We start from the raw sequence: 27,200 nt of genomic DNA on the forward strand, positions 1-27,200 counted from the left end.
TTTCCGGGTGTCTAAAATAGCATTATGACATGCTTTTAGCATAGCTTGTATTAGTATAATACTCCAAGGATCAAGAAATAAATAACACCCATTATTTAAGCTTCCTTTTTGTTCCAATAGATTGGAAAAAGGTTAAATCTCATAATAATGGTGAAAGCATTGTTATTCTTAGTGACTTTTCTCCGTACACTTCAGTTTTCCACCCCATATTCCAATAACATGCAGGGTACATATATTGGACACCCTCAATTTCCCTGGCATTCAGTTCATTTGTGTACGCTGCCCAAAGACAGCTGCGATAGGCTCCAGCTTGCCCCTGACCCTCGTATGGATATGTGGTTAAAATGATAGATGAACGGATGCCACTTTTAACTCTTGTGCAGTATTTTGAGTATTTTTCTGCCATATTCTTCCACATTATCCTCACTATATTTTCACCAAGGGATTGCACACTCCTAACGGTGTGACAACTGAGTGGTCATGCCATGTTGAACTTTGACTCGTTGTCACCAGGATTGTACAAAATATCGCACGAGGGTTAAAGGCGGTATTTTAGAAAATTATGTTTGGTTTGATGAAGAACCAGACATTTTTACACTTTTGACAGTGCAAGTTAAGTGTTTTGGGTTGTTATCCTTGCAGCCTGTAACTTCAGAAAGGCCAAGATCATTCCGACTGTGTCTGTAATCTGGTTTTAGTTGACAAAGTAACTTCAATCAAACCACATCACCATTCACGGTTTTATTTCATTTTAAAATAATTCATACAAATGCATACAGTCACAAACATCTTTCATCAAGTTTTTTGACCAAAAATAATATTTACTGTAGAATATAGAATATATATGTACTGTATATTGCTACACCTACTACTTAACCATAGAGAAGACAAACAGGTAGGCAACAGTGGACTGTGTGTCACTACCAGGGAAGGAATTTCAAAGTGCTGTTTTGTTCTTGAATGACAAAGAGTTTTTGAGATGGTTTCCATGGAAACAGCAAAGGTAACAGGCATCTTGTGAGGAATTTGTAGTTCAAAGGAATCCCTTGCAGAATCCCCAAGTCCCTACACGTTGTACACGTTTCGTATTTTGGACCAGTGAGAACTTGGCACTCATCTCTGGCTATGAAACAAAAATGATAATGTCTATGTGAAATGTCCATCCCTGGTTGCTACGCTTGCTACCTCGGCGTGAAGGAGAACGGGTAGGCAACAGTGAACTGTTTACTCCTTAAAATGCTGGCTCTGGAGTGGGATCCTGAAAGCACCGTCACTTGGACAAACTTCCAGATTGGGAAATTCAACTGTGCTTTTTTTTTTTTTTATGTGTAATCTGTGGGACTCTAAAGATGACAATTAGTGCTGCAAGTTGCTATAAATGAGCTAAATTCATTATTGTCAGATGGAGGTAAATGAGACTCTTTCTTTTTTCAGTGTAGGCAAACATGCTCTTAAAATGGAAAATTTAATGTGCCATTCCTAGCATCTTTTTTTTTTTTTTTAAGTTGACTCGTGACAGACATAACTACCAAATTTCACGTTGTCCGATTCAAATTAGCTTTAAAAATAATAATAATTGGGGCGCGGGTTGAGGTGCTGTGGGTCATTTTGGTTCAATTTAGGTGGTTTTCAAATGTAGAAAATGCCTCATTATATGTTACTTTGGTCCAATTGTAAGGGCAGAAAGAAGTCATGAATAGTATAGTGACCGTATAGTTTTGAATCCAGATGAACTTAGACCAGGTCTATGTATTTCAATGCTTGACCGGCCAAACAAACAAGCAAAGCACCCCAGCTCGTTTCTACTGACGCATGTGAACACATCCTCGGTGACGATGCCTTCAGGAACCCAGCTCTCAAGCTCACAGCGCCGCTTTTTAGACACAGATACAAACCAAGTCACATTGACACAGGCAGGCAGAAAAACAACACCACGGTATATACACATACGGACACAAAGAGCACGGCGGTGGCCAAACGGTACACTTAGTAAGGACCCATCATGAAATGTTAAAGGGAGCGTTGTGCTATTCACTCGGTTGCTTCATAAAAAGGCTTTAAAGTGTGAAACCATGGTAGGAAGCAGATGATTTGGATCATTTTGCAAAGAAGCGGACCTAGGGCTGAAGTCCAAAGCTGTGGTATTGACAGTAGAAGCTCCGGATCACGGAAAAGAAGAGGTTCAAAGCAGGTATAGCATTTTAAGTTGGCATTTCAAATTAGGGTTTCAAGCCTGGATAATCGAGTTTCGAACAAGGGTTCTGGTTTCAGACCAGGATGTGTTTTTTTGCTATGAAGCGCAGATTTCCATGATAAATACGTTCCAGGACAGGACTGCGCTAGGTGAACCCGCAAAGGGGCTAGGGTGGGGGGCACTGTACATGTTTAACTGTACACATTGAAGTCTGCTACAGTACGGAGTCCTAGTGCATCACCTCACATCTTCCCAACAACAACAAAATTAATTCAATGACAAGCGTAGCATTTCGCCACCTATACAACCGTGCGATCCCGGATATTTGCACGCTCCATATAAACTACAGCAAACAACCCAAGCACTTCAAGTTGTAAAAAAAAAAAAAAAAAAAAGGCAAGCTTTTCTCAAGGACAACAAAAAGAAGCACTAAACGGCAGGAAAAGAAGCCAACAGTAGACCAGCTGCGGAAACTGAAGTTCCTGAGATGGTGTGCAAAAAAAGCTGCCTCTTTTTCAGGGTGGCTTGTTAAAAGAAAAATCTCACAGATTAATCTCGTGCTTTTCCGGCAATCTCACAGCCTGCAGTTTATAACTGTGATTCCCAACCTCTGTGCCTGATATGCCACAAAAGATCATCAGGTGTGAACATTTTCCACCCTGATTCCTCCCATTTTTTTTTCACCATTTATTATTTACAACAACGATGACTATGTACAGTGGGCAGAAAACTTAATTAAATGTGCTTCCACTTGATGGCAGAATGGTATTGAACGATATGTATTGAACTAAACATGTGCAGAGAATTTATGTTTGTGGGTACAACAAGACAAGGTCATTATTTCAATTATACAGCGGTACCTTGACATTCAAGTTGAATTTACTCTGTAACTGAGTTTGTATCTTAATTCACGCACAAGGTGAATAAATATTGCCAATTGTAATGAATAGAAATGCCATTATTCTGTCCACGTCCACTCCAAAAACCTCTGACCATGTAGACCAAAACCAACAAATTGATTTAGAATTTCGGACAGGGACCAGGCCAGCTCTTGCATAACAAAATCCATTATTTACAGCTTTATAAATGCTTAGGGCTTTATAAATGCTTTACAAAATTGATAAACCACATATATGTTCTCCCTTAAATAAAAAAAAGTTACCAAGAATGCCTGTGTATAGATTATTATGGTGACAAACAGCAAGTATCTACTGTATACACATTCAAATTTCAAATCCACCTTTTTTTTTTTTAATAAATGGGGGGGCTTAAGTGCTGTACTCTTAAATCCAAATTTTGGTGATATTTATTTTTAGTATTTCAATTGATTGTTTAAGCAACCCAATTTATAATAAAACACATTCTATTTAAAAAAAAAAAAATCTAGGTCCAGAAAGTAAAAACCTGCAGTCCACCTACCAGTTGAGTAAAAAGACCAGTGGCTAAAGCCAAATCGTGGCAGGGTTTTTATACATTCTGAACTTGATATTCCCATCTGAAAAGCTGAAAGCGCATCAGCGATTTGCTCTGTTTGCCACACTGAGTGCATTACCATACTCTAAATACAGTGTTTCATTTTTTCACTCATCTTGAGCGGCTCTAACTCAAATCGTGTGTCACAATTTAAGTCATAACTTCAAAAAAAAAAAGTAAAATGGGGCACTCCTAAGTCAAGGTACCACTGTATCTACCTTTTGTGACATTTTTCATTTCGGTGTGCCGTAAGATTTTCCACAGATCAAATATTGAGCCATGACACTTTAAAGGTTGGGAAACACTGGTTTAAAATAACTGCCCACTTGTACAACGCACATTCATTTCAGATTCGGATTCTATTACTTTTTTTTTTTTTTTTTTGCTCCAACATCCAATGAATGACAGGAAATAAAAAATAGACTGAAGGGAAATTTTGGACACACAACAGTCAAAATGATTATTTTTCTCTCAGTCTTAGCACAAATAAGCATCCAAACTCTTTGTTCCTTTTTTTTCCTGACCATCAGTGTCATCTTCTTGGCTCTCTTTGGAGTGTCAACAAGCGACCGGGTGTTACTGTCTTGTAATTTTGGAATCAGTAGTTATTTACTGGACTTTTGTTTTCCCGCTGTGGTTTTGGACTACAACTGCTCGTTCGGATGCTGTTCTCTGTCGCCCTCTGGTGGCTTGACCGTGTTCTGTCCGGGCGACGGTGTGTGCGGTGGGTGCGCGACCGCCGGTGGGAGAGGGTGAGCGACGGGCACCGCGCTGGGCACGATGCCCTCCACGGGTGGCGGGAGGCCCCCGGCGGTCATGCTTACCACTCCTTGTGGGTACCTATAAAGGGAAGAAAGGAGAGGAGTGGGTTAGGCATTTGCTCCAGAAGAAGCATGACATTTTAAAGCAAGAATAATGGTATTAAGTCAGGGGTTCGCCCCAGGGTTAAGAGTTTAAAATTAGCATTGCAAAGGCCAGGCTTATGGCTTTGAATTAGGATTTAAGGGTTTCTAGCCAATGTACGGGTTTAAAAAAAGGTTGTTTATTTTTTTCTCAAAGTAGATTTTGTGGAACTAACCATTTGCTTTCAGTTATATTATTTGTTCCTGGTGTTAGCGCATTTATTTCACATGCATGCATGAGATATATAAAAGTGCATTAGAACAAGGATAGTCACCTGTGAGGGAAAGAGGAAAAAAAAGACATGACTGAACTCTATTGCGGAAGACGGCAAAATATGTATCACGGCGTCAACGTTTGGGACCCCGACAAGGAAAAGCCTCTTTCAATGTTTGCACAATCAGTAGATCAGTGGCAGTCAAATCTTATTTGTTAGCAACTGTGTGAAACGTCGCACGCACATTCGCGGCCTGGGGCAATTGAATTTCCTCCATTGTTTGCTATACTTTCCAGAACGGGCGTCACGGCACAGCGTGCCTCCAACGTAGCGAAAGGGAGCGGATCGATTTCATTTTATGCATAATATCGATTTAGGGACGCATGATATCGATTTAAATCGTAGTAAACAAACAGCTGGTGAAAAGCGAAGTTTTGGCACGCCCCTAATGACCAGTCCACGGTGTGCCATTACCTGTAGGCTCCGTTGAGTTCCGGGTGGATGTTTGCCGGCTCGACTGTCGTCCAGTGGTTGTTTTGAGTCAGGAACTCCTTGTTAACGCAGTTCTTCAGACTGTCCGGAATACGGCCTGAACACAGACGGAATCATTTTGGAATGGAACACGTTAATTAGAAATCTGGCAATCAAGGCGGCCCTAACCTGTGATGGCTCTTCGGATCTCCCTTGCCGCCTCCTCTCGCATCTCCAGTGAGGCCTGTTCGCTGTACCAAGCGGCGTGAGGGGTGCATATCAGATTGGGGGCGTCCTTTAAGGGACCCTGACTGAAACTACAAAAATAAAAACACACAGTGTGAAATTTGATAATGGGGCGAAAACATTTATGTTCAAGTGCCACATTTTTTTTTTAATGTCGATGATGAGAAAGTTAATTATAAAACAAAAAAACAAAGCAGGTATGTGAAAGTGTTTCATTTTATTATGTATAATTCATTTAATTATACTTAACCAATTACTTTATTAAACAAACACAGTAGAGCTGATAAATTATATGCACAGTCATGAGTATGCAAAGGTCCACTGGAATTTAGAATTCTTTTTTGATTTAGAAAAATAAATGAAACATTTACTTACTCAAATCTAGTAGGAAAAAAAGCATGTTTAAAAAAAATCATTCGAGTCACATTAAGCGACCTAAAACAATGATTTAACCCCTCAATAAAATAAAAAGAATCTTGTTTTGATCCCTCCTCAATGTCAATGTTGTCATTCTTGTGACCTACTGATGTGACAAATCAGTGCAACATGCGAGCGCTACCGCAAATTCCCTCTTTTATGCTTGTTTATTTGAAATGAGATGTAAATTAAATATGTGGAATGAAATATGAAACCTGAAGATAAAAACATGATCATGTGTTTCATTGCAAATCTAGTCTCTGTGCATTAATTCAAGCAGCATATTTGAAAAGACTTCAAAGTCCTGCAGCGCCTGTGTGTTATTTTTTAGGTTGAGAAGAAACATCAAAACAAAACTTTGTTGAACCATTAAAATGTCATCAAAATTTTATATAAAATCTATAACTTTCTGGTCATCACAAGGCAAATAATGTTTTACTTGACAAAAATCTTAAATGCCATTTCCCATCACAACGATTTGACACACTGGAATTATTTAAAGTGCTCAAATCACAGATACTAAGTAAATACTTTCAGGTAACAAGTAATTATGACAACCAACCAGAGTGGATTACCTGAAAGGTTCCGTCTCGTGAACATCAAGTGCAGCGCCGCGTATCCTTCCATCTTTCAGAGCCTGGGCCAGGGCCTTCTCATCCACCAGACCCCCTCTCGCTGTGTTAACCAGGAACGCCCCCTGACGCATCTTGAAAACACACGGCGCCATGCGTCCTCTCACATTTCTGTTCAATTAAAGTGAAATGAAATCAAGGTCTGGTTAGGCACCTGCTTGACCGTGAAGTCGTTGATGAGGTGGTGGTTGTGTTCGTTCAGGCTGCAGTGCAGCGATACGCAGTCAGAATGAAAGAGCAGATCCTGAGGAGATAACCAAAAGATAAACATCGGGTTAAAATAAAAATAAACCGAGATCCAAATGTTGTCAAGGAATACCTGTAGCGTGGTGACCCTTTGAAGGCCCAGGGATCTTTCCACGCCATCCGCCAAATAGGGATCGTAAAAAATGACGTTGAAGCCAAACGTCTTTGCTCGCAGGGCTACGGCCTGGCCCACTCGACCTAAATACACACATTCAATCCAAAAGAGACATTTTTACACATCTTTCAAGAGGCTTAATGTTCAATCCCAGATAGTTTTTTTTTATTTATTTATCTACATTTCAAGTGTTGAGAGGAAAAAAAAAAGGGGGGGGGGTGTCATCAACTGTTTGCATATTTTGTAGCTGGGCATAGTTATAGCTCAATGTACATCATTTAGCTTTTCGCCCTGACTGACCTAGTCCAATCAGTCCCAATGTCTCCCCTCTGATCCTTGCAGCTCCTGAAGCCACCTCACGAATCTGCTCAACGCTCTGGACCCGTGTGCCCTCCCTGAGAGCCTGTTATTATAACGCATAACAGAATGTGAGTAACCATATGAATATAGGGTTATGTTTTTCTAAGTCAAAAGCAACAGACCTGATGGAGCCATGTGGTGCGTCGGTACAAGGTGAGGATGTGACACATCGTAGAGTCAGCTGTCTCCTCCACTGAGGCAGCTGGCATGTTACACACAACAATTCCTGTTGGAATACAGAAGGAGAATATTTTAGCTACAGCTTCATGGAAACCTGAGCTGGCAATCAGAGATGCACAATTCGGTATCACTTTTAAATGGAATGTCACAGAGAAATAAGTTTATCTTCCATCCCAATCTTTGGAGGGGTAAGCAGAAAATATCTGAACCAAGATTTGGATTGTTCCTGTTGTCCATGAATTGTTATGGTTGGTTGGATATAACCGTTGAATGGATATCATACAGCGATACATTTTAAAAGGCAAGTCATGTCAAAAATGTTCCCTATGATTATATTTTTGTACGTGTGTCAAAACACGCCATTCTGATCAAAACTGTGTGTTTGTGGAATATGAATTAAACAGCAAAATCCAACTGTTTTTATCAAATCAATTTTGCCGTAAACAATCTGAAAATTATATCACAGTGCCTAACAGTTCAGCTTACGACCTTCACGTGACCAAATCCGAAAAACAGATCTATCTCTGTGACCGCCACTGCAACACTGCGTGCACCTACAAGAGAAGTTCCTGTAGAAAAGGGTAGCACACGCATGGTTCAGGCACAGATTCGAGGGGGACATTTTCATTTGAACTGTTTGACACCCCTGACTTGGTCAACTTTTTCTTAATGCGTATAATATATTTTTAAAACTTCTTTGTGTCTGAGCCAATTTGGAATGTTTCTCCAGTCCACGAATTACGTATGGAGATACATTTGGAACTGAATGTCATTTTAAGGCTAGCTTTCCAAGGATTACCACCCACAACCACAAGAAATAACTGTCAGATGTTAAACATCAAACAGTTCTTTGATACCGTGGTAGTCTGATTGAAAAAAACAGTAGTGTGAAAGGGTGCCAAAGGCTCACCAAGTTCTCCTGCAGATTTGATGTCAATGTTGTCATAGCCACTACCGATGCGCACAATGATGCGAAGGGCTTTGAACTTCTCTAGGTCTTCTCTCATCAGAGTAATGGTATGATACATCAACGCCCCTACAGCTTCATTCAGCACCTGCGAGCACAGAATGCCCAGTATTAGTACAGGGCCATATTAAGTATAAAATAGGAAGCAGACGAATGTATTTCTATAAATGGATGGGCTGCCTGCACCGTCTTAATATCTTGCGTTTGAATACAACAGCCTTTATTAGTTGTTTGCACTGCCTGAATATCATCATGAAAACACAGATGATGATGTTCTCCTGTCTTATTGATGAGAGGGACTTATTCAGTAGTGTTCTATCAACATTTGTAAAAAAAACTAAATTAAAAAAAAAATAGCGCCCAACAGCAGTTTCACCAATCAATATAAACTTGGGTGAACGTGTTATAACGAGACGCAAGACAAACTATCAAACAGGGAAATAGCCATTTTGCTTTGAAGGAGCCTGCGTCTAGTAAAAAAAAACAAACAAAACAAAAAAAGAGTCCACAAGGGCCTGCTCATCAGCGTGGATTCATCAAGAGAATGAAATGGAGGATAATGTAGATGAATGGAGGATTACGTAGATGTCGGATATTCATTGTCTGGCCCTGTCATTGTAGTTGCAGGCCTCTACTATCTTCCTCCTGGGTGTTGCCGCGGTGTCAACGACACACGTTTCAATTAGCGAGTCAAAGCGACAGCTTCTCGGCCAGTTGACGAGAGCGCCATCTGTTTGTGTCATGTTGCGACCTACTGAGCACGCACAGAGAGAAAGAAAGTACATCTGACAGTCAATCAGAATGAGACGCAACCCTGCTATGCATTTTCACAAAAGTAGCGTCGTCAGTAGTCGTAGTAGTTGACCCTCAATCGAGCGTGACTTTGAGTTAGTCTCTTAATATCTGAGATTTACTTTTGATTGTTTGGATGCAAAATTGCAAATAGCTGGTTCACATTAAATCCTCCACCTATGACTTGGTAGCTATCCTGTCTGAAGATCCCATTTTCAAGTGATGATGGGGCTAAATGGAAGCAAAAATTCAGTTTGTTAGTTTCTAAAAAGTGGCACATAATAGGCTGCTTGCATCACTACTGTAGTTAATATATGGCGAGTATTCACATTTGTATCTGTCACATGCACCACATGCACATATTTGCTACACTTATTTGTTGAAGTGGATTTTTGTGGCCTGGTGGTGAAGCTTTCTTTACCTTGACATGTGACTTTACTATCATGTCTTTCCGTGAGATCACTTTCTAAAGAGGATTGCGGTTGAGTGAGCCTGTGATTCTTTCATTTTCAGTCTGGATGTGGAGAGTTGAACATCCTGTTATGCAGGAAGTTTACACACAGTAGACACATTAGGTGGCTTTGTGATGAAGTAATGCCTCGCCCAGTGAAATTCCAATTGAAACTACATAAATGGAGCCTTCCTTTATTCAGGTAAGTATGGTTAAATTAGACGGTGGTGGTTTCACTCCTCCTCCAGCTGTCCGTAATTAGTTTTTTTTTACCAAACTTTTTTTAAAGTGTGACATGTTAGACTAAATCTGATTCAGTGGTTTGGTAATGAAGTGAAAATCCAATAAAGCCTTCACGATTAAATTAGCAAGTAGTAGCTCTATTTGCAGCCTGGATGCAGAGAGGTGACCATCCTGTTCTAGTGGGGTTTTGTCTAAGTCCTGCACATGTGTAATTTTATGGCTCAGTGACAAAGTGCTGCCTCCACCAGTGAAAATCTTTATGAAGTTGATGTAATTAATTGATTGTATTGTTAAAGTAGCTGATGTTGACTCCATTTGGAATGTGGACAAGAAAGGCTGAATATCTCGTGTTCTGAAGGAAGTCTCAGAATCTCCACGTCTACATACACAAAGATGGCTTTTTGATCAAACACTCCATCTACTTGTGGAAAAAAAAAAAAAAAACATCTTTATGGACACTCACTTCACCTTAATGTTTGAATTAGCTTGTAGTGTTTTTTTTCTGTCTGGAGAATGGTGATTCAGAATTGTCCGTTTCCAGAATTTTCAAAACTTCCTCAAAAAGTCGCTTGATGGCTCAAAAAAGTTGAAATGACTGTGGTTAAATGATGATGTAATGCGGATTGCTCCATGCGAGGCCCATAGTCTACTGGTCGACTGCCTAGCATTTTTAGTTGCCTGCATGACATAGAACAAAAAGCAGGAAAATAACAAAACCACCAATCAAAAAAAAAGTCTCAATAAGTGTGACTGATTTCAGAACAGCACAATGTTACTCTGCTTACTCTTGAAACCAACGATTATCCAGTTGGTTGAGTGTTGTTGTGACTGTGCTTCCGGCAAGAACTTCAAAATAAAAGCATAGCAATGCTATCCATGTCATATGTTAATTGTACCATAAGTGCAGTTTATTTTTAAAGTCAAGAACCTAATGTGCCATAATTTCTCTTGTGTAGTGACCCACCTTCTCATGGATCTCCTGCGTGGACTGAGCATCACAGAAAGCCACTGTGGCTACGTCCTTCAGGACCGGCATCTCCACTGTGCAGTCTCGCCCGTCCAACAGGGCCACCAGGGGCCGTGGATGCATGGGTCCGTTCATGATAGGTGGACGAATGCCTAAAACACACACCAGAAATGTTGAAAAGTAGTTGTTATTGGATGGTATAAAGAATGATACTACTTTTTCATCCCACATTCTGAGAATAAGATGCATATCATCAATTTGAATAACCCCTTTCACGCGGCTTTTTATTAGTTTTCTTGACACTTCTCTGCCACAGCTCAGTTCAAGTGAATCTCATGGGTTTTCTCAATCATAGTTAAACCACACTGAATTTCGCTGAAGCGGTCTTAAGCCGTCATCATATTTTCCTGACATTGTGGCATTTTCCACACCTGATGCAAACAACTTTCCTCCAACTTTCCACTGGACTAATTTCCAGAGAATCTAAAACTGTATCGTGTCCTTCAGATGGAGGACACCCAACAAATTCCTCCGCCGTTAGATGGCTCGGTTTTTCTGTTTAAAAGAGCTCACACGCCAAGAACTTTGTAAAGCGGTGATTTCCCTCATATATTCAGATGAATCTGATTTGTAGGGAGAATATTTGAAATGGAAAAGTGACTCTTCATTCTTGTGGTCTGATGTCCTTGGCTGAAAAATACCAGTTGTGGAAATGTCTACTTTCGACTGGCTTTTTTTTTTGCCAATCCTGGGATATGTTTACTGTCAAATTGCAAATGAGTGTCTCAATGTCCTAAAGTCATAGCATGTGTTGTACTAAGCAGGCTTGGGAAGTAGTTTGATGAGTTTTGGTCATAGTTTATCATTGCAATGTGGTCACAAGAGATAAGTCTGGGCTTCCCACTTGACACGACTCGATAAAGCGGTAGATTAAGGATGAATGGATGGTTCCAATTTCATTTTATGTCAGTGTATGGGCTTAAATTAAGGTCTCAAAGTTGGGTTAAGTTTTCAAAGTAGGGATTCAAGCGTTTGGCTTTAGAATTGGGCTTTCAAAACGAGTGAGTGTTTCAATCCGGGATTGGCGATTCCAAGTATAAAGCCAAATATCAAATTCTGTGAATAGGCCCGTTTTTACAAAGAGGACTTCACTTGTAATCAAAGTGCATTAAGTCACATTTTTGCATGACTTCATGCACACTGCTTCCAAATTAGTGACAGAAAAAAAAAATGCTGTTGTCTTCTAACAGCAGAGGCAGCTCGCAGCACGGCACCAGCTCAGCACAATCTCAGCCTGCCATTGCTTTCTTATCGCTGACATCGGATTCCAGCGTGAAACCTGATCTGAAGATCAAGCTTGTGCTCATCTCTGCTGTGTTGAAAACATCCATGTGCTGTCCAACACGCTAAATGAAGAATCAACAGGAGAATGACCTAACTACTCAAAACCATGACCACAGCTATCAACGGCCAAGGGCTGTAAACCAGGTCTAGCAGGTGACTCAGCTCAACTCACTTGAAGCTGCAGTTTAACATGTAATCTTAGTAAATGTGTGGAAATTTGACAGCAAAATCTTGTGTGAAAGTGAAATATCCATCATCAAAAAATGAATGTAAGCTTTAAAAATCCACAATACATTGAGGCTGTGAGCCATGATGTGGCAAGGAAAAATTGTCCTTCATGCAGATGCCAGATGCAAACAAACACAATAGCGCTCAGCTTCTGGCAAGAAGATATAAAGGCAAGCCATTTCCATCTACCCATCCCTTACCTTGACTGCTTATACGCATAAGGGTCACGGGCATGCTGGAGCATATCCCAGCTGTCACTGGGCACTGGGCAGTGTTCACCTTGAGCTGGTTGCCAACCAATCACAGGGCACACAAAGCATCCACTCTCACAAACACACCCACTTTTTGAGTGGCCAATTGACCTCCAGTGCACATATTTTAAATATGGGAGGAAAGCGGATTGTCCAGTGAAGACCCACACAGGCATGAGAACATGCAAATCCCACACAGAAAGACCAGAGCCAGAAAAAAAACACACAATGTGAGGTGGCTGTGCTAACTAGTCTGCCACAGTGCAGGCCCAGGCTAGCCATACTATATAAAGAAAAGAAAAACTATCAGCTTCTCAGTTCTTCAGATGTTTTTTTTTTGGTTTTGTTTTTGATGAATGGTGTCATGCTTTCCAAACACTAATTGAGCCTCGGGTAAATATGTATTTGGGGATCCAGAAGGCAATGCAGGCCATTTTAGGAGTACGAAAGGGGAACTATTGGACATTTAATTTCCAAATTGGAGACTCAAGCCTCAATAAGACTTTGTTGTCTAAGTTAGTTCAAACTAGGTTTACAGTATGAAATGAGGGTCTTGAATCAAGGTTAGTGTTTTAAATCAGGGATTTTAAAACCTGTTTAGCTTCAAGTCAGGGTTAGGGTACTTAGTTCGGGCTTCAATGTCGGGTTAATGTTGCAGACAAGGTTTAGGGTTCCAATTTGGATTTCAAAGTAGGGTTAGGAATTGAAGTCAGGGTTTTGAGTCAGTATTGAGATTTAAAATTAGCTGTTGAACCTCAGTTGGTGTTTAAAATCCAAGTTATGATCTCAAAACAAAATTAGTGTTCCAAATCTTGGGATTTGTCAACCGGTTAGGGTTTTAAATCAGGGTTATGCTATTAAAATAAGGTATAAAGTGGAGGTTTTAAGCCAATCTTAGAGTTTAAGTCATGGAGCTATTGCTAAGAAGCTTGTGCTCTGGATCATCGCTTTCTCACTAAATCAAATCTCAGCTGCTTGATGCCTGATTTATCGATTGCTTTTCCCTAAGCCCAAAGTGATGGATGGCATATCCCATGACCTTGGACTCTGCCTCCCCAAGGGAGGGGGGGCGTATGTGGTGGCCCCCAGTAAATCGCGCTGGGCCTTTACATTAAACCCGCTCTACCTTCAACCCCCCCGCCCCCTCCCGACACACACAAACGCACGTCTTTTTGTTTCGCTTTCTAGAACAGTCTTCCTCAGCCACCTGTGTATGCGTGCGCACGCTTGTTCAATTCTGTCGCCGACACAGCATGCTTGCTCTTACGCGCACGCGCACACACATTCTTGCGAGGCCAAAGCAAGATAATGTAGTGTTGGAGAAAGGGGGGTCAGAAGGGGGAAGGGAGGCGTGCATACGCGCGCACGCATATTAGCACACGCACACTCACACAAACACATTTACCTAGAGGCATGCCTTTGTTGAGGAGATGTGAGCTTCCCATGGTTTTCACATGTAGGATCCACTCGGCATATGGCGGCGGCTTCCTCGCCTCCCTCTCTCACAAACGCATACACATGTGCTACCCCCTCGCTCTCTCTTTTTACTCTCCCTCTCTCAGCCCTTCCGTTCTGCTTCCTCACCCCCTCCCTTCCTTTTTTTCCTTTCCCCACTACAGCAAATCCCTCCCTTTCTGTTTGTGGTAGCAAGGCAGTGCAAGAAGAATGTGAAATGGATGGTTCGTGCGTGTGTGTAGGAACCAGTAGAAAAGGGGCAGAGCTAAAGCTCATCTTTTGTCTCCCGAAGCTGAAAAAAAATACAAGTTGCGCAATGCAAAGCAGTTGTTAGGGAAGACCAACTTGTTCCGATTGAAACCTAATGCAAGTAACCCGCTTGTCTTGTCCGCAACACTTTCAGGCAAACATTCAGTCGTATTGAATCCATTAAAACACGTTTTTTAAAAATGGCATCGTAATCCAGTATTCTCAAAATTGGCTCTGCGAGCCATAACCTGGAGGTCCGTAAAAAAATATTAATATAACGTTTACAAAAAGAAAGGTAAGAAATTGCTGTCTTTAAAGTAGCAGTATTCTATTACTAGCTTAATTTGTTCCATGAATTTATTTCACTAAATGAATGGCAATGTCGTAAAACCGCCCAAGACAGAAAAACGTCTCTATAATGTATAAATATAAAATAAAAACTATGATTTCATAAAGTGGTTAATATCCAGGTCATACTAAGTGCGCGCTTGTTTTGTCGGTTGACCAGACTGCATTTGATCTTAAAGCATGAAGGTTTCTTGCTCAATTCTTTGAAGACTCTCAAGAGATAGTTTTTTTTTATGTCTGTGAAAACATATTAGCATTAAAGTCAAAACAAAAAAAACACCCCCCCCCCCTTTTTTTTTTTTTTTGCTTTTACAAGCAATCTGAAAGGGGCTGGTTATGCAGAGGCTAAAATTGCTGCACAACACATGGAGGAAAAACAGAATAGACCAAAGTGGATGCGTCATATTGATTTATATACACACCGCATCATTCATACTGAATGGTGTGTGTGTGTTTGCATCCACTGCAGTCATCCTCACCTGCAGACGATTAGGCACCTCCCCCTTTGTCTCTTTTATGGTTCCCCATCTTGAAGACCCTCCGCCTCGTAAGTGGTGCTGAGGAAAACAGCTGACAGGAACACTTAAAGCCTAATTACAGGCATGCATGGCTGCACTGTATTGCACACAAACACACGCACACACACAAAGGCATGCACATCCACATTTAACACACATGCACACACACATTTAAACACAGACACGGACTAATGACATGTTAAATATGCTCATGTAGAAATGTAATACAGCGTCATACTGAGAAAGCTATTACAAGTTCCTCTTGCTAAGTTGAGGTCTCAAAGTAAGGTTTTGAGTACATTTCAGGGCTTCAAAGTACAGTAGATGGCTTCAAATCAGGGTTGGGGTTTCAAAATGAGGTTTCCATCAGGATTAGGGTTTCAAGGCAGTGTTAGGTTGCAGGGTTAAAATTTCAAAATGAGTTCAAGTCAGCGTTAAGGTTTTGTACAAGATTTGTACTTCAGTTTTGGGGTTTCAAAGAAGGATTTCTCGCCAGGTCTAGGGATTTAATGTATGGTTTGAAGGCACATTTGGGGTTTCTAAGGAGGGTTTTAAATCTGGATTATAGTTCAAGGTAGGTTTTAACGTCAGGATTGGGTTTTTTTAAAAATAAGATTTAAAATCAAGGGGTATGCTTTTTAATGCAGTGTTTTTAAGCAAGTTTTGACTCCTTGATTAAGGTTTCACGCCAAGGTTTGTGTTTCAAAAGTAGGTTTCTAAGTCAAGGTCAAGATACATATTTCAAAGTAAGTTGTCAAGTCAGAGTAAGCGTTTTGGGGCAAAATTATTGTTTTCAATAAAGTTTTCAAGTCAAGGTTCACAAAAGTTGCAAAAAAAATGGGTGGTAAACTTTGAAACTTCCGGATGCAGACCTATTTTAAAATGGAACGATATTTTTATGTATTAATACTTGGTTATACACTCCATTACTGAAAGATAATTTGAATTTAAGTCTAAAAAGAACTACAGTAGTGTATTGTATGTACAGGTAATGCTGGCGCTCCGGTGTTAGTGCTGCCACCATTCCTCTAGACGGCGGTAGCGAGTAAACGAGACCATGCTGACGCGTTAGAAAAAAACAAGAGAAAAAAACACAAACAAGCCCTCATCAGTTAAAAGCCCCATGCACAAAACCAAGATGGCGGTGCAGGAGACAGCGTCTCAACTCTCCATGGCTCTTAAAGTCCAAGAATACCCCACGCTCAAGGTAAACAACCGACGCCGGGTGACGGCGAGCGACCACCCGGCGCCTATCACGACGTGGCCGCGGGGGTGGAGAGAGACGCTTGATTCCTGGGGAATTTGACACCCATCTTGACGGGTTATCAACGTTAGCCCAGATAGCTTTGCCCAGCTTTCAAGTGCTCGTCTTTCCTCCACATAACAGATGTCGATATATCGCATGACAGGCTTGTGTGCACTCAGTGTTCACTAAATTGTACAATAAAGACTTTAAAATGTCATGTCAGTGTAACATGGCGTCCCCCTTTATTCAACATGGACGACGGGGTGGAATGTGTTACTTGTCGTAAAATGGCGTCACCCTGTAACGTGTTGACAGTCAAGCTGGAAGTCGAACCACAACGCGGTCGAACCATTTCTAAGATTGGGTTCGAAGTTCAAGCTTGTTCAAGGCGTACTAATCCGAGCCGTCTGAAAAGGAGATCTGTTGAGATCACCGGTGTTGGTCGGGTTAGGGGGGGCTAGTGTGGCAAATAGAGCTTCGGTTTAGGGGGGCTAGTGGGAGCCCCGTCCTCCGCGAATTATCCCCCCAAAATGGCCAGTGAGAGGAAATGAAAGCAGCCGCTCTTCTTCTCTCTCGCTGCGACATCAAACCCGGATTACCTCCCCCATCATCATCTTCCTCCTCCCATCCTCCGCGCACACGTCTGGATCTCTCGTGAGTAGCAATTCATGAACAACCTCAGGTATCACATGTTCAATCAGCCTTTGTATGTGCTATGTTGAAGGATTGGGTGGGTGCACAATGTCGATGCTGCAGTCAGGAGGGGATGGCGATGATGGGATCCATTTTAAGTCGAGAAGTGGCAGCAAATGGGAAGGCATGTGGGTCCACATATTCAGGCGTGTTGCAGGAAAAAAAAAATGTCGTCACAGCTGCTAATCTGTATTGATACAGCTCGCCCGGAGTAGTTATTATTTGTGGCATTGTTACAGTCTGCCTCTCATCATGCTGATTCATGTATGAATACATTAAATGAAGTCAAGTGTCTTAACAGGTCGATTCATGTATGAAGACATTAGATGAATTAATGCTGATGCAGTGTTCCTAGCTCATTCGCTGGATTAAAGCATGTGGAATAGGATAGGGGCCGAACCGTGCTGCAAAAGTCAACTGGTCATTTCTGCCCACTCCAAAAGCTTTGTAAGGGCCTACTGCAAGCCCCTTTCTCCCTATTTTACAAGCTTAAGGCTGGCCGAAATGACACTCACCCTCGCAGCCTAGGTCCTTTATATAGCTCTAAATTCAGGTACACAAATGGCTAGTCAGTGAACAGACGGCCTCTAACCCGCTCACAGCAGCCAACTGTACACTTGCTGGTTCTCAAGTCACTAGTGAGTGACGATCATACACATTCAAAGTCACAAGTAATTATTGTGTAGTGCATGAGGATGCCATGTGGACAAAAATAATACATGTTCCTCAAATGCACATTTTGCATTTGTGTTGTTTCATAATGTGACCTTAAAATACTTTTTGGGATTGATTATTCATTGTAATAATGAATAGAAACAATCCTAAAAATATGTGTTGGGTGCAGCCAGACTGACCTTTGCCAAGCATAAAAATGTGAATGGGTGACATTTTTATCTGCATAATTATGGTCCGTATTTTGCGGGGTAGAGCGCCTTTCCTCTGTTGTTTACTGAAAACCTCAACTTGAAACGAACTTTGTGCTCAGGCTAAATGTACATTCAATATAAAAATGCTGATATGGTGTCATCTTGCTGCTAATTATATTGAAGTGATGAGATGGGGTTCATTTAGTAGTGCCTTCTGTTGTTTTTTGCTACCATGTTGTGGCATCAAAATGCCATTACAAACATTTTTGTATGTGTGTGTCAGTTGCTTTCATTTGCTAAGTCCCTTGTGTACAGTGATAGGTTCTGATCTGTTAATGTTTGTACAGCTATCGACCAGTGACAAGTAGTGACAAACAGAACAAGTAAATGACCTTCCACTTGATTGCATTGTACAAGGTGCATCATTAACTTGTTCATCTGCTCTTGGTAGCGTTTTTGCTTGGTGGTGTGCCATGAGATTTTTTTCAATGGAAAATGTATTTTTGCTCAAGAAAGATTGCAAAAAGCTGACATAAATTGTCTGTAGTAAAGGTTTACTGTATTAGATCTAGGGTCCCAACATTTTGCGCCTGGGATTGGTTTCATTCAGGGCAATTTAATTTACAGACTGGTTTAGGGGTATGTTGGGGATGTGGGTGATTTTGAAGGATTTGGTGCCTTTTTATTTGTCAAGGAATGGACATTATACTTAACAAGAACACTGAAAATGTGGAAATAAAAAGATCAGTCATATTTATTGGCCAATTATTAAAAAAAATGAAAGAGTGTACACAATAAACAAGCAAGGGCTAATTTAAATCAGATTTTAATATATTTAATTATATTTAAACAAACATTTCCAAAATAAGGCTATATACGCAGCTTTTTTTTTAAATGATTTTTCCTTTAATATTGGTAGCACAGTGTGCATCTTAGGTGAAGATTGTAGGAATAGATTTTTTTTTAATCATTGTGTCATTCCCACTTTGATTAACCTTGGTGGAGGTGTGTGTTACAGTGAGTGATATTTTGGCTATATAGTTTTGCTAAAACGGAAAATGTAATGTTGGACTAAGATTCTAATTTTGGCTAGTAACCTTGCTAAAATATTTTCCTGAGAACTCTTATTCTTTGGGTTATCCTTTTTGTTAAATCCTCATTCCCCAAATGATATGGCTGCTTTACATTGTCTTATAGTAGTTCCAGACGCAAACGGGAAGGAACATTCCATGAAATTCTAAATGATACAACATGTTTTGCTTTTCACACTTGTTAGTAGGTGGAGAAAAAAAATGTGTTGTGTCCATTTCGAGATGTTTTAAAAGCAGATTTGCATACAGTTAGTCCAAAGCAATATCACTTATCACTTTCTTTGAAATGTTTTCCACTTATTCAATGCCCGAGATATTTCTTCAATGTCATTTCTTCGAAGGATACTTTGTGTGTATGTTGGTGCACATTTATGCACAAATTGAGCTTTTTAATTTGTTTCAGTCATCTCATCCATGCCATTGAATGATTACAATTTGGCTGTATTCTCAAGGAGCAGGTTGAGAAAAATAAGCACCATATATGTGATCATTATAGTGTTCCACTTGGAGGTGGTTCCATCGTTGACATCCATTTTGTTTTTTCTTCATGGCCTGCTTCCACTTGCTCACATTTTTTCTATTTGTCATTCCTCAGGTCCCCTACGAGACTTTGAACAAGCGCTTTCGTGCGGCCCAGAAAAACATAGACAGGGAGACAAGTCACGTGACCATGGTGGTAGCCGAGCTGGAGAAAACGCTCAGCAGCTTCCCGGTGGTGGACTCTGTGGTGTCCCTGCTAGATGGCGTGGTGGAGAAGCTCAGCGCGCTGAAACGAAAGGTTAGGTCAGGGACACAAGCTCCATGTGCTTGGTTCTAAGTAGGCTTTTTTTTTTTATTGGTTTGCATTCAGCAAGTAAGTTAGCTGTGTTGCAATAAATAAATAAAAAAAGGCAATAAATAGACATGTTTGACCAAACATGATGAAGAATCGTGATTTCAATATTGACCAAAATAATCATGATTATTATTTTGGCCATCATCGTGCAGCCCTGATTACAGATTACAGCTGCTCGTAAATCAAGTTACCTTTGTACCAAATAATACTTAAAAGTAGTCCTTTCCCACCTCTGGATATGCCTGCTTAATTTGTTTTCATTGTTAGGCCGCAGAGTCCATTCAGGCGGAGGACGAGAGCGCTAAGTTGTGCAAGCGGCGCATCGAGCATCTGAAGGAGCATAGTAGTGACCAGCCAGCTTCTGTCAATCTGTGGAAGAAGAAGCGCATGGACCGCATGATGGTGGAGCACCTGCTGCGCTGCGGTTACTACAACACGGCCGTCAAGCTGGCGCGACAGAGCGGCATAGAGGTCAGCCATTTTGTTTTGACACGCTCCCTGCCAGTCATCTGTATATAATCAAATCTTTGTTTCATTTTTTCAGGATCTGGTTAACATTGAGATGTTCCTCACAGCAAAAGAAGTAGAAGAATCCCTGGAGAGGCAAGAGACAGCCACCTGTTTAGCCTGGTGCCATGACAACAAGTCCCGCCTGCGCAAGATGAAGGTAATTGGGACTATCTTACTGTCGGACAATCATACTGTTCATGCTACAATTATGTCATGTAACACATAACTCAATGAGATTCGTGTTAGCCTCAGCTAAAAGACATGTCTTTTATAGCTACGGACAATGGTAAATGCAGCACGTCCTGCTGTCCATAATGAAAAATCTTACACAGTGTCCCTTTAAGATCTGGTTTAATGCCATGGTTGGAGTTTCAAAGATGTGCTACAATTATGAGCAAAGGTTAGTATTTCATAATAAGGTTTTAAGGTTGGTTTTGCGTTTTCATTTTAGGGTAGGAAAATATTAGAAATATATTTATAAATATACAATTTTTTTTTGGAGAGCCACACACAAAAAAGGTGCTTCTAAAGAAATTGTCTTTATTTTAGTCATAAATAAAACCCTTGTGCATTTAGAAAAGCTCTGCAGTATGCAAACAAATACATTAGTTGTAGTGGCACCTATTCTTTTTCACTTTTTACTAGCCATGTGGGCCGTGACAAATTATATTTTTAACGTGTACCGAGATCAAAATAGTTAGGTTCTCGGCCGGTAGAGTGCAAGCGACGCATTGAGCACCCCTGCACTACATGTACTCTAATTCACCACCAGGGGTCACTAATGTCATATTTCCACAGCAATGATTTGATTTCCCTTGATTGTGCAGAGTTGCCTGGAGTTCAGTCTGAGAATTCAGGAGTTCATCGAGCTCATCCGACAAAACAAACGAATGGATGCTGTCAGGTACAATAATTGTCCGATCAAGTGTAAGTCACTTTTATTAACACCACATAAATTACCTTTCAGACATGCGAGGAAACACTTCAGTCAAGCCGAGGGGGGACAGTTGGACGAAGTGCGGCAGGTGATGGGCATGTTGGCCTTTCCTTCAGATACACACATCTCCCCGTATAAGGTACCACTCACACGATGGACAGATGAGCCATGCAAATCGGTCCAAGTTCACGTGAGAACCTTGTGGCGCTCACAGGATCTGTTAGATCCGGCCCGCTGGAAGATGCTGATCCAGCAGTTCCGGTACGACAATTACCGACTGCACCAGCTAGGCAACAATTCTGTGTTCACAATCACCCTGCAGGCTGGTCTGTCAGCTATCAAGACGCCGTATCCTTCCGCTGCTCAACTACGCTGAAAGCATGTAGGTTTTAGTCTGTTTTCGGTTGTTGTTTTTTTGTTTAGTTTTTTGTGAAGTGTGTGGTTTGGTTGAGGTCAAGGATGGTTCCAGACTCTGGTGCACTTCCAATTTCTTTATTGAGCAAATGGTTTTAAAACATGAAGACTGCTTTACACTGCGAACCAATTATACAACCCAATTTGCTGACACCTACGTCACTCATGAGAACTCAAACTCAAATCGGATAAAATGCAGTAGAATGTAGCACTGACACCAAGTGGACAGAGAGTGAATGAAGGAGCCAAAAACAGGTGTTTTACTGACACTAAAATGCAAAACGGTGTCTTTATAGGATTCCTGGTGTGTGTATCTCACTTACTGCATATCTTTAAAATTTACACTTGTTAGTTCTGTTTTTTTGTGCATTATTGGTGTGGTAAAATCATGCTTCCCCAGACAATTTAAGTTGCACCTACTGTAAAGAAGTGTGAACCTTAACCATTCCTTCCAGTCAGTGTTACAAGGAGGATGGCACCTCCAAAAACCCCGACTGTCCTGTGTGCAGCAAATCTTTAAACAAGCTGGCACAGCCTCTGCCCATGGCTCACTGTGCCAATTCCAGACTTGTGTGCAAGATCTCCGGTGAGGTCATGAACGAGAACAACCCCCCCATGATGCTGCCTAACGGATATGTGTATGGATACAATGTGAGTGTGTACACACACAACATGTTGACAATTATGTGGTCAAAATGCTACATTAGAAATACTTGGTGCAACAGATATAATGTAAATATGGTATAAAAGATCCTACATCAGTTATGATGGGTACATTAGAGCAGTAGTTTTCACCCCTTTTTTCCTCCTAATTCTCCTGTGAATGATTTTTTTGAGTACCCCCTAACTGGTGCAAAGTAATTTTGGAATAAGAATTAGAGGTACAATATTTAAATATAGTACATCAAGCGTAAAAAATGTACAGTCATCGAAATGCATGTTCAAATATTCACGCCACAACTTGAAAATATTAGAATGATTAAGAACATTTAGATGCCAATAATTCTGATTTTATGAATGTTGTGAGCTGTTTCATATCTCCTTGTAGAAAAAAAAGCGCTACTTTAAGTACGATCGATTGTAAGCAATTTTGATGACCTTAGGTCACGTATATGTGCATCCACTTATGTTTTAAAAATTATTAGAATGCTCATTTCAGAATTTTGAAATGAAACTTTTTATAAATTTCCTTTGTCTTTTTCTGTCAGTCCCTGCTGTCCATCCGTCAAGACGACAAAGTAGTTTGCCCCAGAACCAAAGAAGTCTTCAGCTTCTCTCAGGCTGAGAAGGTCTACATCATGTGATCATGCGCCGTAATGACAACACAGGAAAAATGCCAGAAGATCCCCTTTCCTCCATCACAACACTTACAATCCCATTCGTGGCCCTAAGACCTCCCTTGCATTCACTCCTTTGGTCATTTGATGACGCAGCCACCAGGATGCTTCCTTCACGACTGGTGTCCAGAGATTAGATTGACAAACGTTCGCCAGGTAGCAATGTATGTTTTATTGCTGGGTGGATGATTTTACGTGGTTACATTGTTGCCTCTCAACCCCACCACCTCTTTTAAAAGCCACACCAGGACTGCATTACAGATGTAAATAGTAGATAGGTATTGTTCATAGCTCCTGATGACTCATCATTGATGGGGGGAGATGATGATAAAACAAGTTTGTTTTTTGCCAATGGTTCAACTCCTTTCCATACTCACCGAAGCACTCATTTATTTTCTATTGTTGCATACTAACATGACAAGTGTCTTTGACGATGAGGCTGGTCTTCCTTTTTTGTTTTTTGGCCTTAGGTTAGGTTTTTACTTCATTTTCATCATCCGGCTTAACTTGATAAGCGTTAGATGATAGTGGACAAAAGTGCAGGAGGTCCCTAATGTCTTTTACAATTCAAGCACTGAGAAACAGTAAATCAATACACACATCTGTGGAAATCAAAATGAGTAGCTATTGAAGTTTTGATTTGGGCATGATTATTTTCCAAATTGAAGTGGGGAGTGAATTGTAAAGACACAGGCTGACAAAAGCTGCTGTCGTTAACTGTCGTTAACATGCGAGGTATTTTGATGGGCTTATTCTTCCACAACAAAGTCATGGGACTAACTGCACCGAGGAGCATACAAGGGTCCCAAAATCTTGAACAAAGACTACTGACCCAAACTGATACAAATGATTGTTTAGATGAATATTTTTTTCTCCATTCACCGTGTGTTGTTGTTGAACGATAAAGGATTTGGCTGTACAGAACCAGGAATCTGACATTTTCCCCCACATTTAGATCGATATTGGTAAACCACTAAGCACAAAATTTTGCATGAAATAAAATATTTTTTTTTTTTAGTCGCCACCACATAGAAGTACACCAGACTTAGTCTTCTGACTGAAGGACTGTGACAAATCAGGAGTTGCTGCTTTGAGCCCGTTTCAAGACTGGGCCATTGTCTGTGTTTCTGTTCTTAGATCTAGCTGAAAATGGGTATTTTGTCATCAATATGCCTCAAATATTTTATCTAGCCTTTTTTTTGGAATTGGCATCTTTTTGTCTCTGATGATTTGAGGGTGTGGCATGATCATCACTTGCTTGTTTTTATGGAAATGACGTCTGCTGTGTCTCCAACCTGAAACTTTGGTTCGGGGCATGACAACGCATGCCATAGAGATGCTAATGCAGCCGGAACCTCAAACCCATGCAAATAAAATCAGTTGAATTGAACTTTACACTGTATTCAAACTACTTTGAGGATGTTTTACAGCCTTTTTAGAACATTTACATTGTTGTCCAGACCAGGGCTACTCGTATATTTAGGGTTCAGAGAAAATTTTATTCCAAGGACTCATCATTCTAACACCTGTTGAACATTAGTACGTACACTTCTATGACGGATGTAAATTTGTTTCAACACGGATGATGTTTCAATATAGGATTCCAAGCCTACGAGCTTTATTGTGACGTAAAATTTCAAACTGAGTTTTGCGTTTCAAAGTAGTGTTGCGGAAAGGGTTAGTTTTATCTGATTTGGGGAGTGGCCATTTGACTACTATTTGTTGACTGAATATGACATCACAATTGCTCTGGTAAATAGTCGCAGGTTACTTTTTATTTACAGTTTGGAAAGCTGAGTTTTAACCTTTATTTCATATTCCACAAACACTGTAAATATTCCAAGCATTAAAGTGTCGAATTAGTATTTCAATGAAGAGATAAAAGTCATTTAAGCGTTTATAGACCAAGTCAAGCTATGTTAAGCATATCAAAATGAACACGGGTGCGTTTTCGATTGATGTTTAGTCGTCATAAAAGTTATTAATCGAATTAGCTTTCAACATTTAAACGACGCGTAGTCTTGATAAATGGACATCAACAGAAATGGGCGGTACCCCTAAAGCGCGAAGGGGTTGTGACGTCACCTCAGAACGAGTATAAATACAACTGCGTCGCTTCCACTCGCCACCATTTTGAGATTTTACCGCACAGTGGTAAAAAGTGTTAGGTATTTAGCAGCTAGCGCGATTTCAAAAATGGCCGACCAGCTTTGTAAACTCTTTGTCGGCGGCCTCAACGTAGACACCGACGATGATGGCCTCCGTAAGCACTTCGAGCAGTACGGCTCGCTCACCGACTGCGTGGTGGTGGTCAACAAGCAGCTCCAGCGCTCCCGTTGCTTCGGCTTCGTCACATACTCGACGCCCGAGGAGGCCGACGCCGCCATGAGCGCTAGGCCGCACACAGTCGACGGCAACACGGTCGAGGTGAAGCGGGCCATGTCGCGAGAGGACGCCAACAAACCCGAGGCCCTCGCCAAGGTGAAGAAAATATTTGTGGGCGGTTTGAAAGACGATATCGAAGAAGATCATCTCAGTGAGTATTTCTCCCAGTATGGCCAAATTGAGAAATCCGAAGTTATCTCCGAGAAGGAGACGAAGAAGAAGAGAGGCTTCGGCTTCGTGTACTTCACCGATCACGACGCCGCAGACAAGGCCGTTGTGATTAAGTTTCACACCATCAACGGACACAAAGTGGAAGTGAAGAAGGCCCTCACTAAACAGGAGATGCAAGCTGCGAACAGGAGCGGAATGTCCCCGAGAGGAAGGCCCGGCCGAGGCATGAGGGGGAGTCAAAATGGCTACGGCAGCCGCGACTATGGCGGAAACTACAGCTACGGAAATGGCGGCGGTGGCTACAATGGCGGTGGAGGCTACGGGGGCTACGGCGGACATTATGGGGGTGGATACGGCGATCAGGGTGGCGGCTACGGTGGTGGCAACGGCTACAGCGACTTCGGCGGCAGCTACGGCCAACATTCCTCCGGCTACGGTCCTATGAAAGGACCCTTCGGCGGCCAGCGGAACCCGTCTCCCTACACGCGGGGAGGCGGCGGTGGTGGCGGTTACCCCAGGGGGGGCTACGGCGGCTACTAGACCTGAGAGGAAAACTCCCTCCACCTAACCGAACATCGCCCTCCAAGCATCCCGATGATACCTCCAGCCCGGATTTGGACGTCAAAAGTCAAAACTCAGTAATGGGGGTCGACCCCCCACAAACAAAATGAAGACCTCAAAGCCCCCAAACAGGTAGGAAGGTCACTTCCTAAAAAAGATCCAAATTAAAACAAACTAGGACACTTAACAATTAGCAAAGAACTACGGATTCAAAACCTGTATCATTTCCCGACGCGTGTAAGCTTAGGTTTAAATCGCTAGACCCCTTTGCGTTCACCCATTGTTTAAAAAAAATGAATGTGGGCTTGTTTTTTATGTTTATTTTAATATTTTAGATGGCCTTTTTGTTTCTAGCGTGTTGGCGTGAGGAAATTCTGAGCTGTTAGTTTATTTCGTAGCTGTTGTCACGAGGCTATTTTGTGACTTTCTCTCACGTCTGCCCCAAGTAAAGATGGCGGGAGTGGCACCCTTTTTGTTCCCCACCTCCTTGTGCCCCAAAAACAGACTACGCTTTCATTTTAGCAGTCTTGGCTAGTAAGCGTCAATTTGTAATTTTCCCCCCGTTCAGTCTGTAGAGCTATCCCAAATGTATGCTGTGTACTTTCATGTTCTTGAGAACCATTCATTACTGTTTGAAGACACATTCTGTATGCTCATTCTTAAATAAAAGGTTACACCACATAGCTTAGTTTTACTTTTTGCTCAAGTTTATCCACAGGTCAGCTTTGTAGTTACACGGGGCCTCTTTTCCCAGTTTTAAAGTCAGGTGGGTGTATAAAAAAAAATATATATACAAGTCTGCCCAAAGCCGATGCATGTAGGCTATGTAGGGTTTGACCATGTTATTTGTTCCGTGTGATTTATGAACTACCTCACATTTTATGAATCTA

At 41.3% G+C, this 27,200-nt stretch overlaps 3 protein-coding genes and 1 long non-coding RNA gene across 5 annotated transcripts in view; 3 read left to right on the plus strand and 1 right to left on the minus strand.

Annotated features, from left to right (window-relative positions):
* LOC148413660 (uncharacterized) overlaps positions 1-12,791 on the plus strand; it is a 39,915-nt gene extending 27,124 nt beyond the window's left edge. The window contains exons 4-6 of one of the 2 annotated variants that reach the window (XR_015867602.1): positions 7,254-7,339; positions 10,861-10,996; positions 12,122-12,791. This is a non-coding gene — a long non-coding RNA (uncharacterized LOC148413660). Of the gene's footprint in view, positions 1-7,253; positions 7,340-10,860; positions 11,462-12,121 lie in introns of those variants that run through there. The other variant, XR_015867601.1, reaches the window with a different exon arrangement.
* LOC148413662 (C-terminal-binding protein 1) lies at positions 727-14,244 on the minus strand. Its single transcript, XM_088431424.1, has 11 exons — positions 14,100-14,244; positions 10,869-11,023; positions 8,362-8,506; positions 7,394-7,497; positions 7,212-7,314; positions 6,870-6,994; positions 6,705-6,794; positions 6,494-6,624; positions 5,445-5,572; positions 5,259-5,373; positions 727-4,507 (listed from the first exon to the last, which is right to left on the minus strand). Exons 1-11 carry the CDS (start codon positions 14,137-14,139, stop codon positions 4,312-4,314), a joined length of 1,332 nt encoding a protein of 443 aa, XP_088287550.1. The 5' UTR covers positions 14,140-14,244; the 3' UTR covers positions 727-4,311.
* Positions 14,245-16,381: 2,137 nt separating this feature from the next.
* Positions 16,382-24,583, plus strand: maea (macrophage erythroblast attacher, E3 ubiquitin ligase). The gene is made up of 9 exons (XM_088431107.1): positions 16,382-16,471; positions 19,756-19,938; positions 20,263-20,466; positions 20,540-20,662; positions 21,333-21,409; positions 21,473-21,581; positions 21,657-21,790; positions 22,312-22,507; positions 23,065-24,583. The coding sequence occupies exons 1-9, from the start codon at positions 16,388-16,390 to the stop codon at positions 23,158-23,160; spliced, it is 1,206 nt and encodes a 401-aa protein (XP_088287233.1). The 5' UTR covers positions 16,382-16,387; the 3' UTR covers positions 23,161-24,583.
* Positions 24,584-25,311: 728 nt separating this feature from the next.
* LOC148413664 (heterogeneous nuclear ribonucleoprotein A0-like) lies at positions 25,312-26,991 on the plus strand. Its single transcript, XM_088431108.1, has one exon. It carries the CDS (start codon positions 25,390-25,392, stop codon positions 26,287-26,289), a length of 900 nt encoding a protein of 299 aa, XP_088287234.1. The 5' UTR covers positions 25,312-25,389; the 3' UTR covers positions 26,290-26,991.
* Positions 26,992-27,200: the final 209 nt, after the last annotated feature.

This window comes from Hippichthys cyanospilos, chromosome 13, assembly GCF_059441005.1.
Source record: "Hippichthys cyanospilos isolate Australia breed blue-spotted pipefish chromosome 13, RoL_Hcya_1.0, whole genome shotgun sequence".
NCBI lineage: Eukaryota > Metazoa > Chordata > Actinopteri > Syngnathiformes > Syngnathidae > Hippichthys > Hippichthys cyanospilos.

What these genes read in the sequence shown, in the direction of transcription:
- LOC148413662 (XM_088431424.1), bottom strand. Translation starts at nt 14,139, where the DNA reads ATGGGAAGCTCACATCTCCTCAACAAAGGCATGCCTCTAG. An exon ending in AAAGGGTCACCACGCTACAG is followed by an intron (nt 6,795 to 6,869) that starts GTATTCCTTGAC and finishes TTATCTCCTCAG; the next exon opens with GATCTGCTCTTTCATTCTGA. An exon ending in CACGAGACGGAACCTTTCAG is followed by an intron (nt 5,573 to 6,493) that starts GTAATCCACTCT and finishes TTATTTTTGTAG; the next exon opens with TTTCAGTCAGGGTCCCTTAA.
- maea (XM_088431107.1), top strand. Translation starts at nt 16,388, where the DNA reads ATGCACAAAACCAAGATGGCGGTGCAGGAGACAGCGTCTCAACTCTCC. An exon ending in AAACGAATGGATGCTGTCAG is followed by an intron (nt 21,410 to 21,472) that starts GTACAATAATTG and finishes ATTACCTTTCAG; the next exon opens with ACATGCGAGGAAACACTTCA. An exon ending in CACACATCTCCCCGTATAAG is followed by an intron (nt 21,582 to 21,656) that starts GTACCACTCACA and finishes TGGCGCTCACAG; the next exon opens with GATCTGTTAGATCCGGCCCG.
- LOC148413664 (XM_088431108.1), top strand. Translation starts at nt 25,390, where the DNA reads ATGGCCGACCAGCTTTGTAAACTCTTTGTCGGCGGCCTCAACGTAGAC.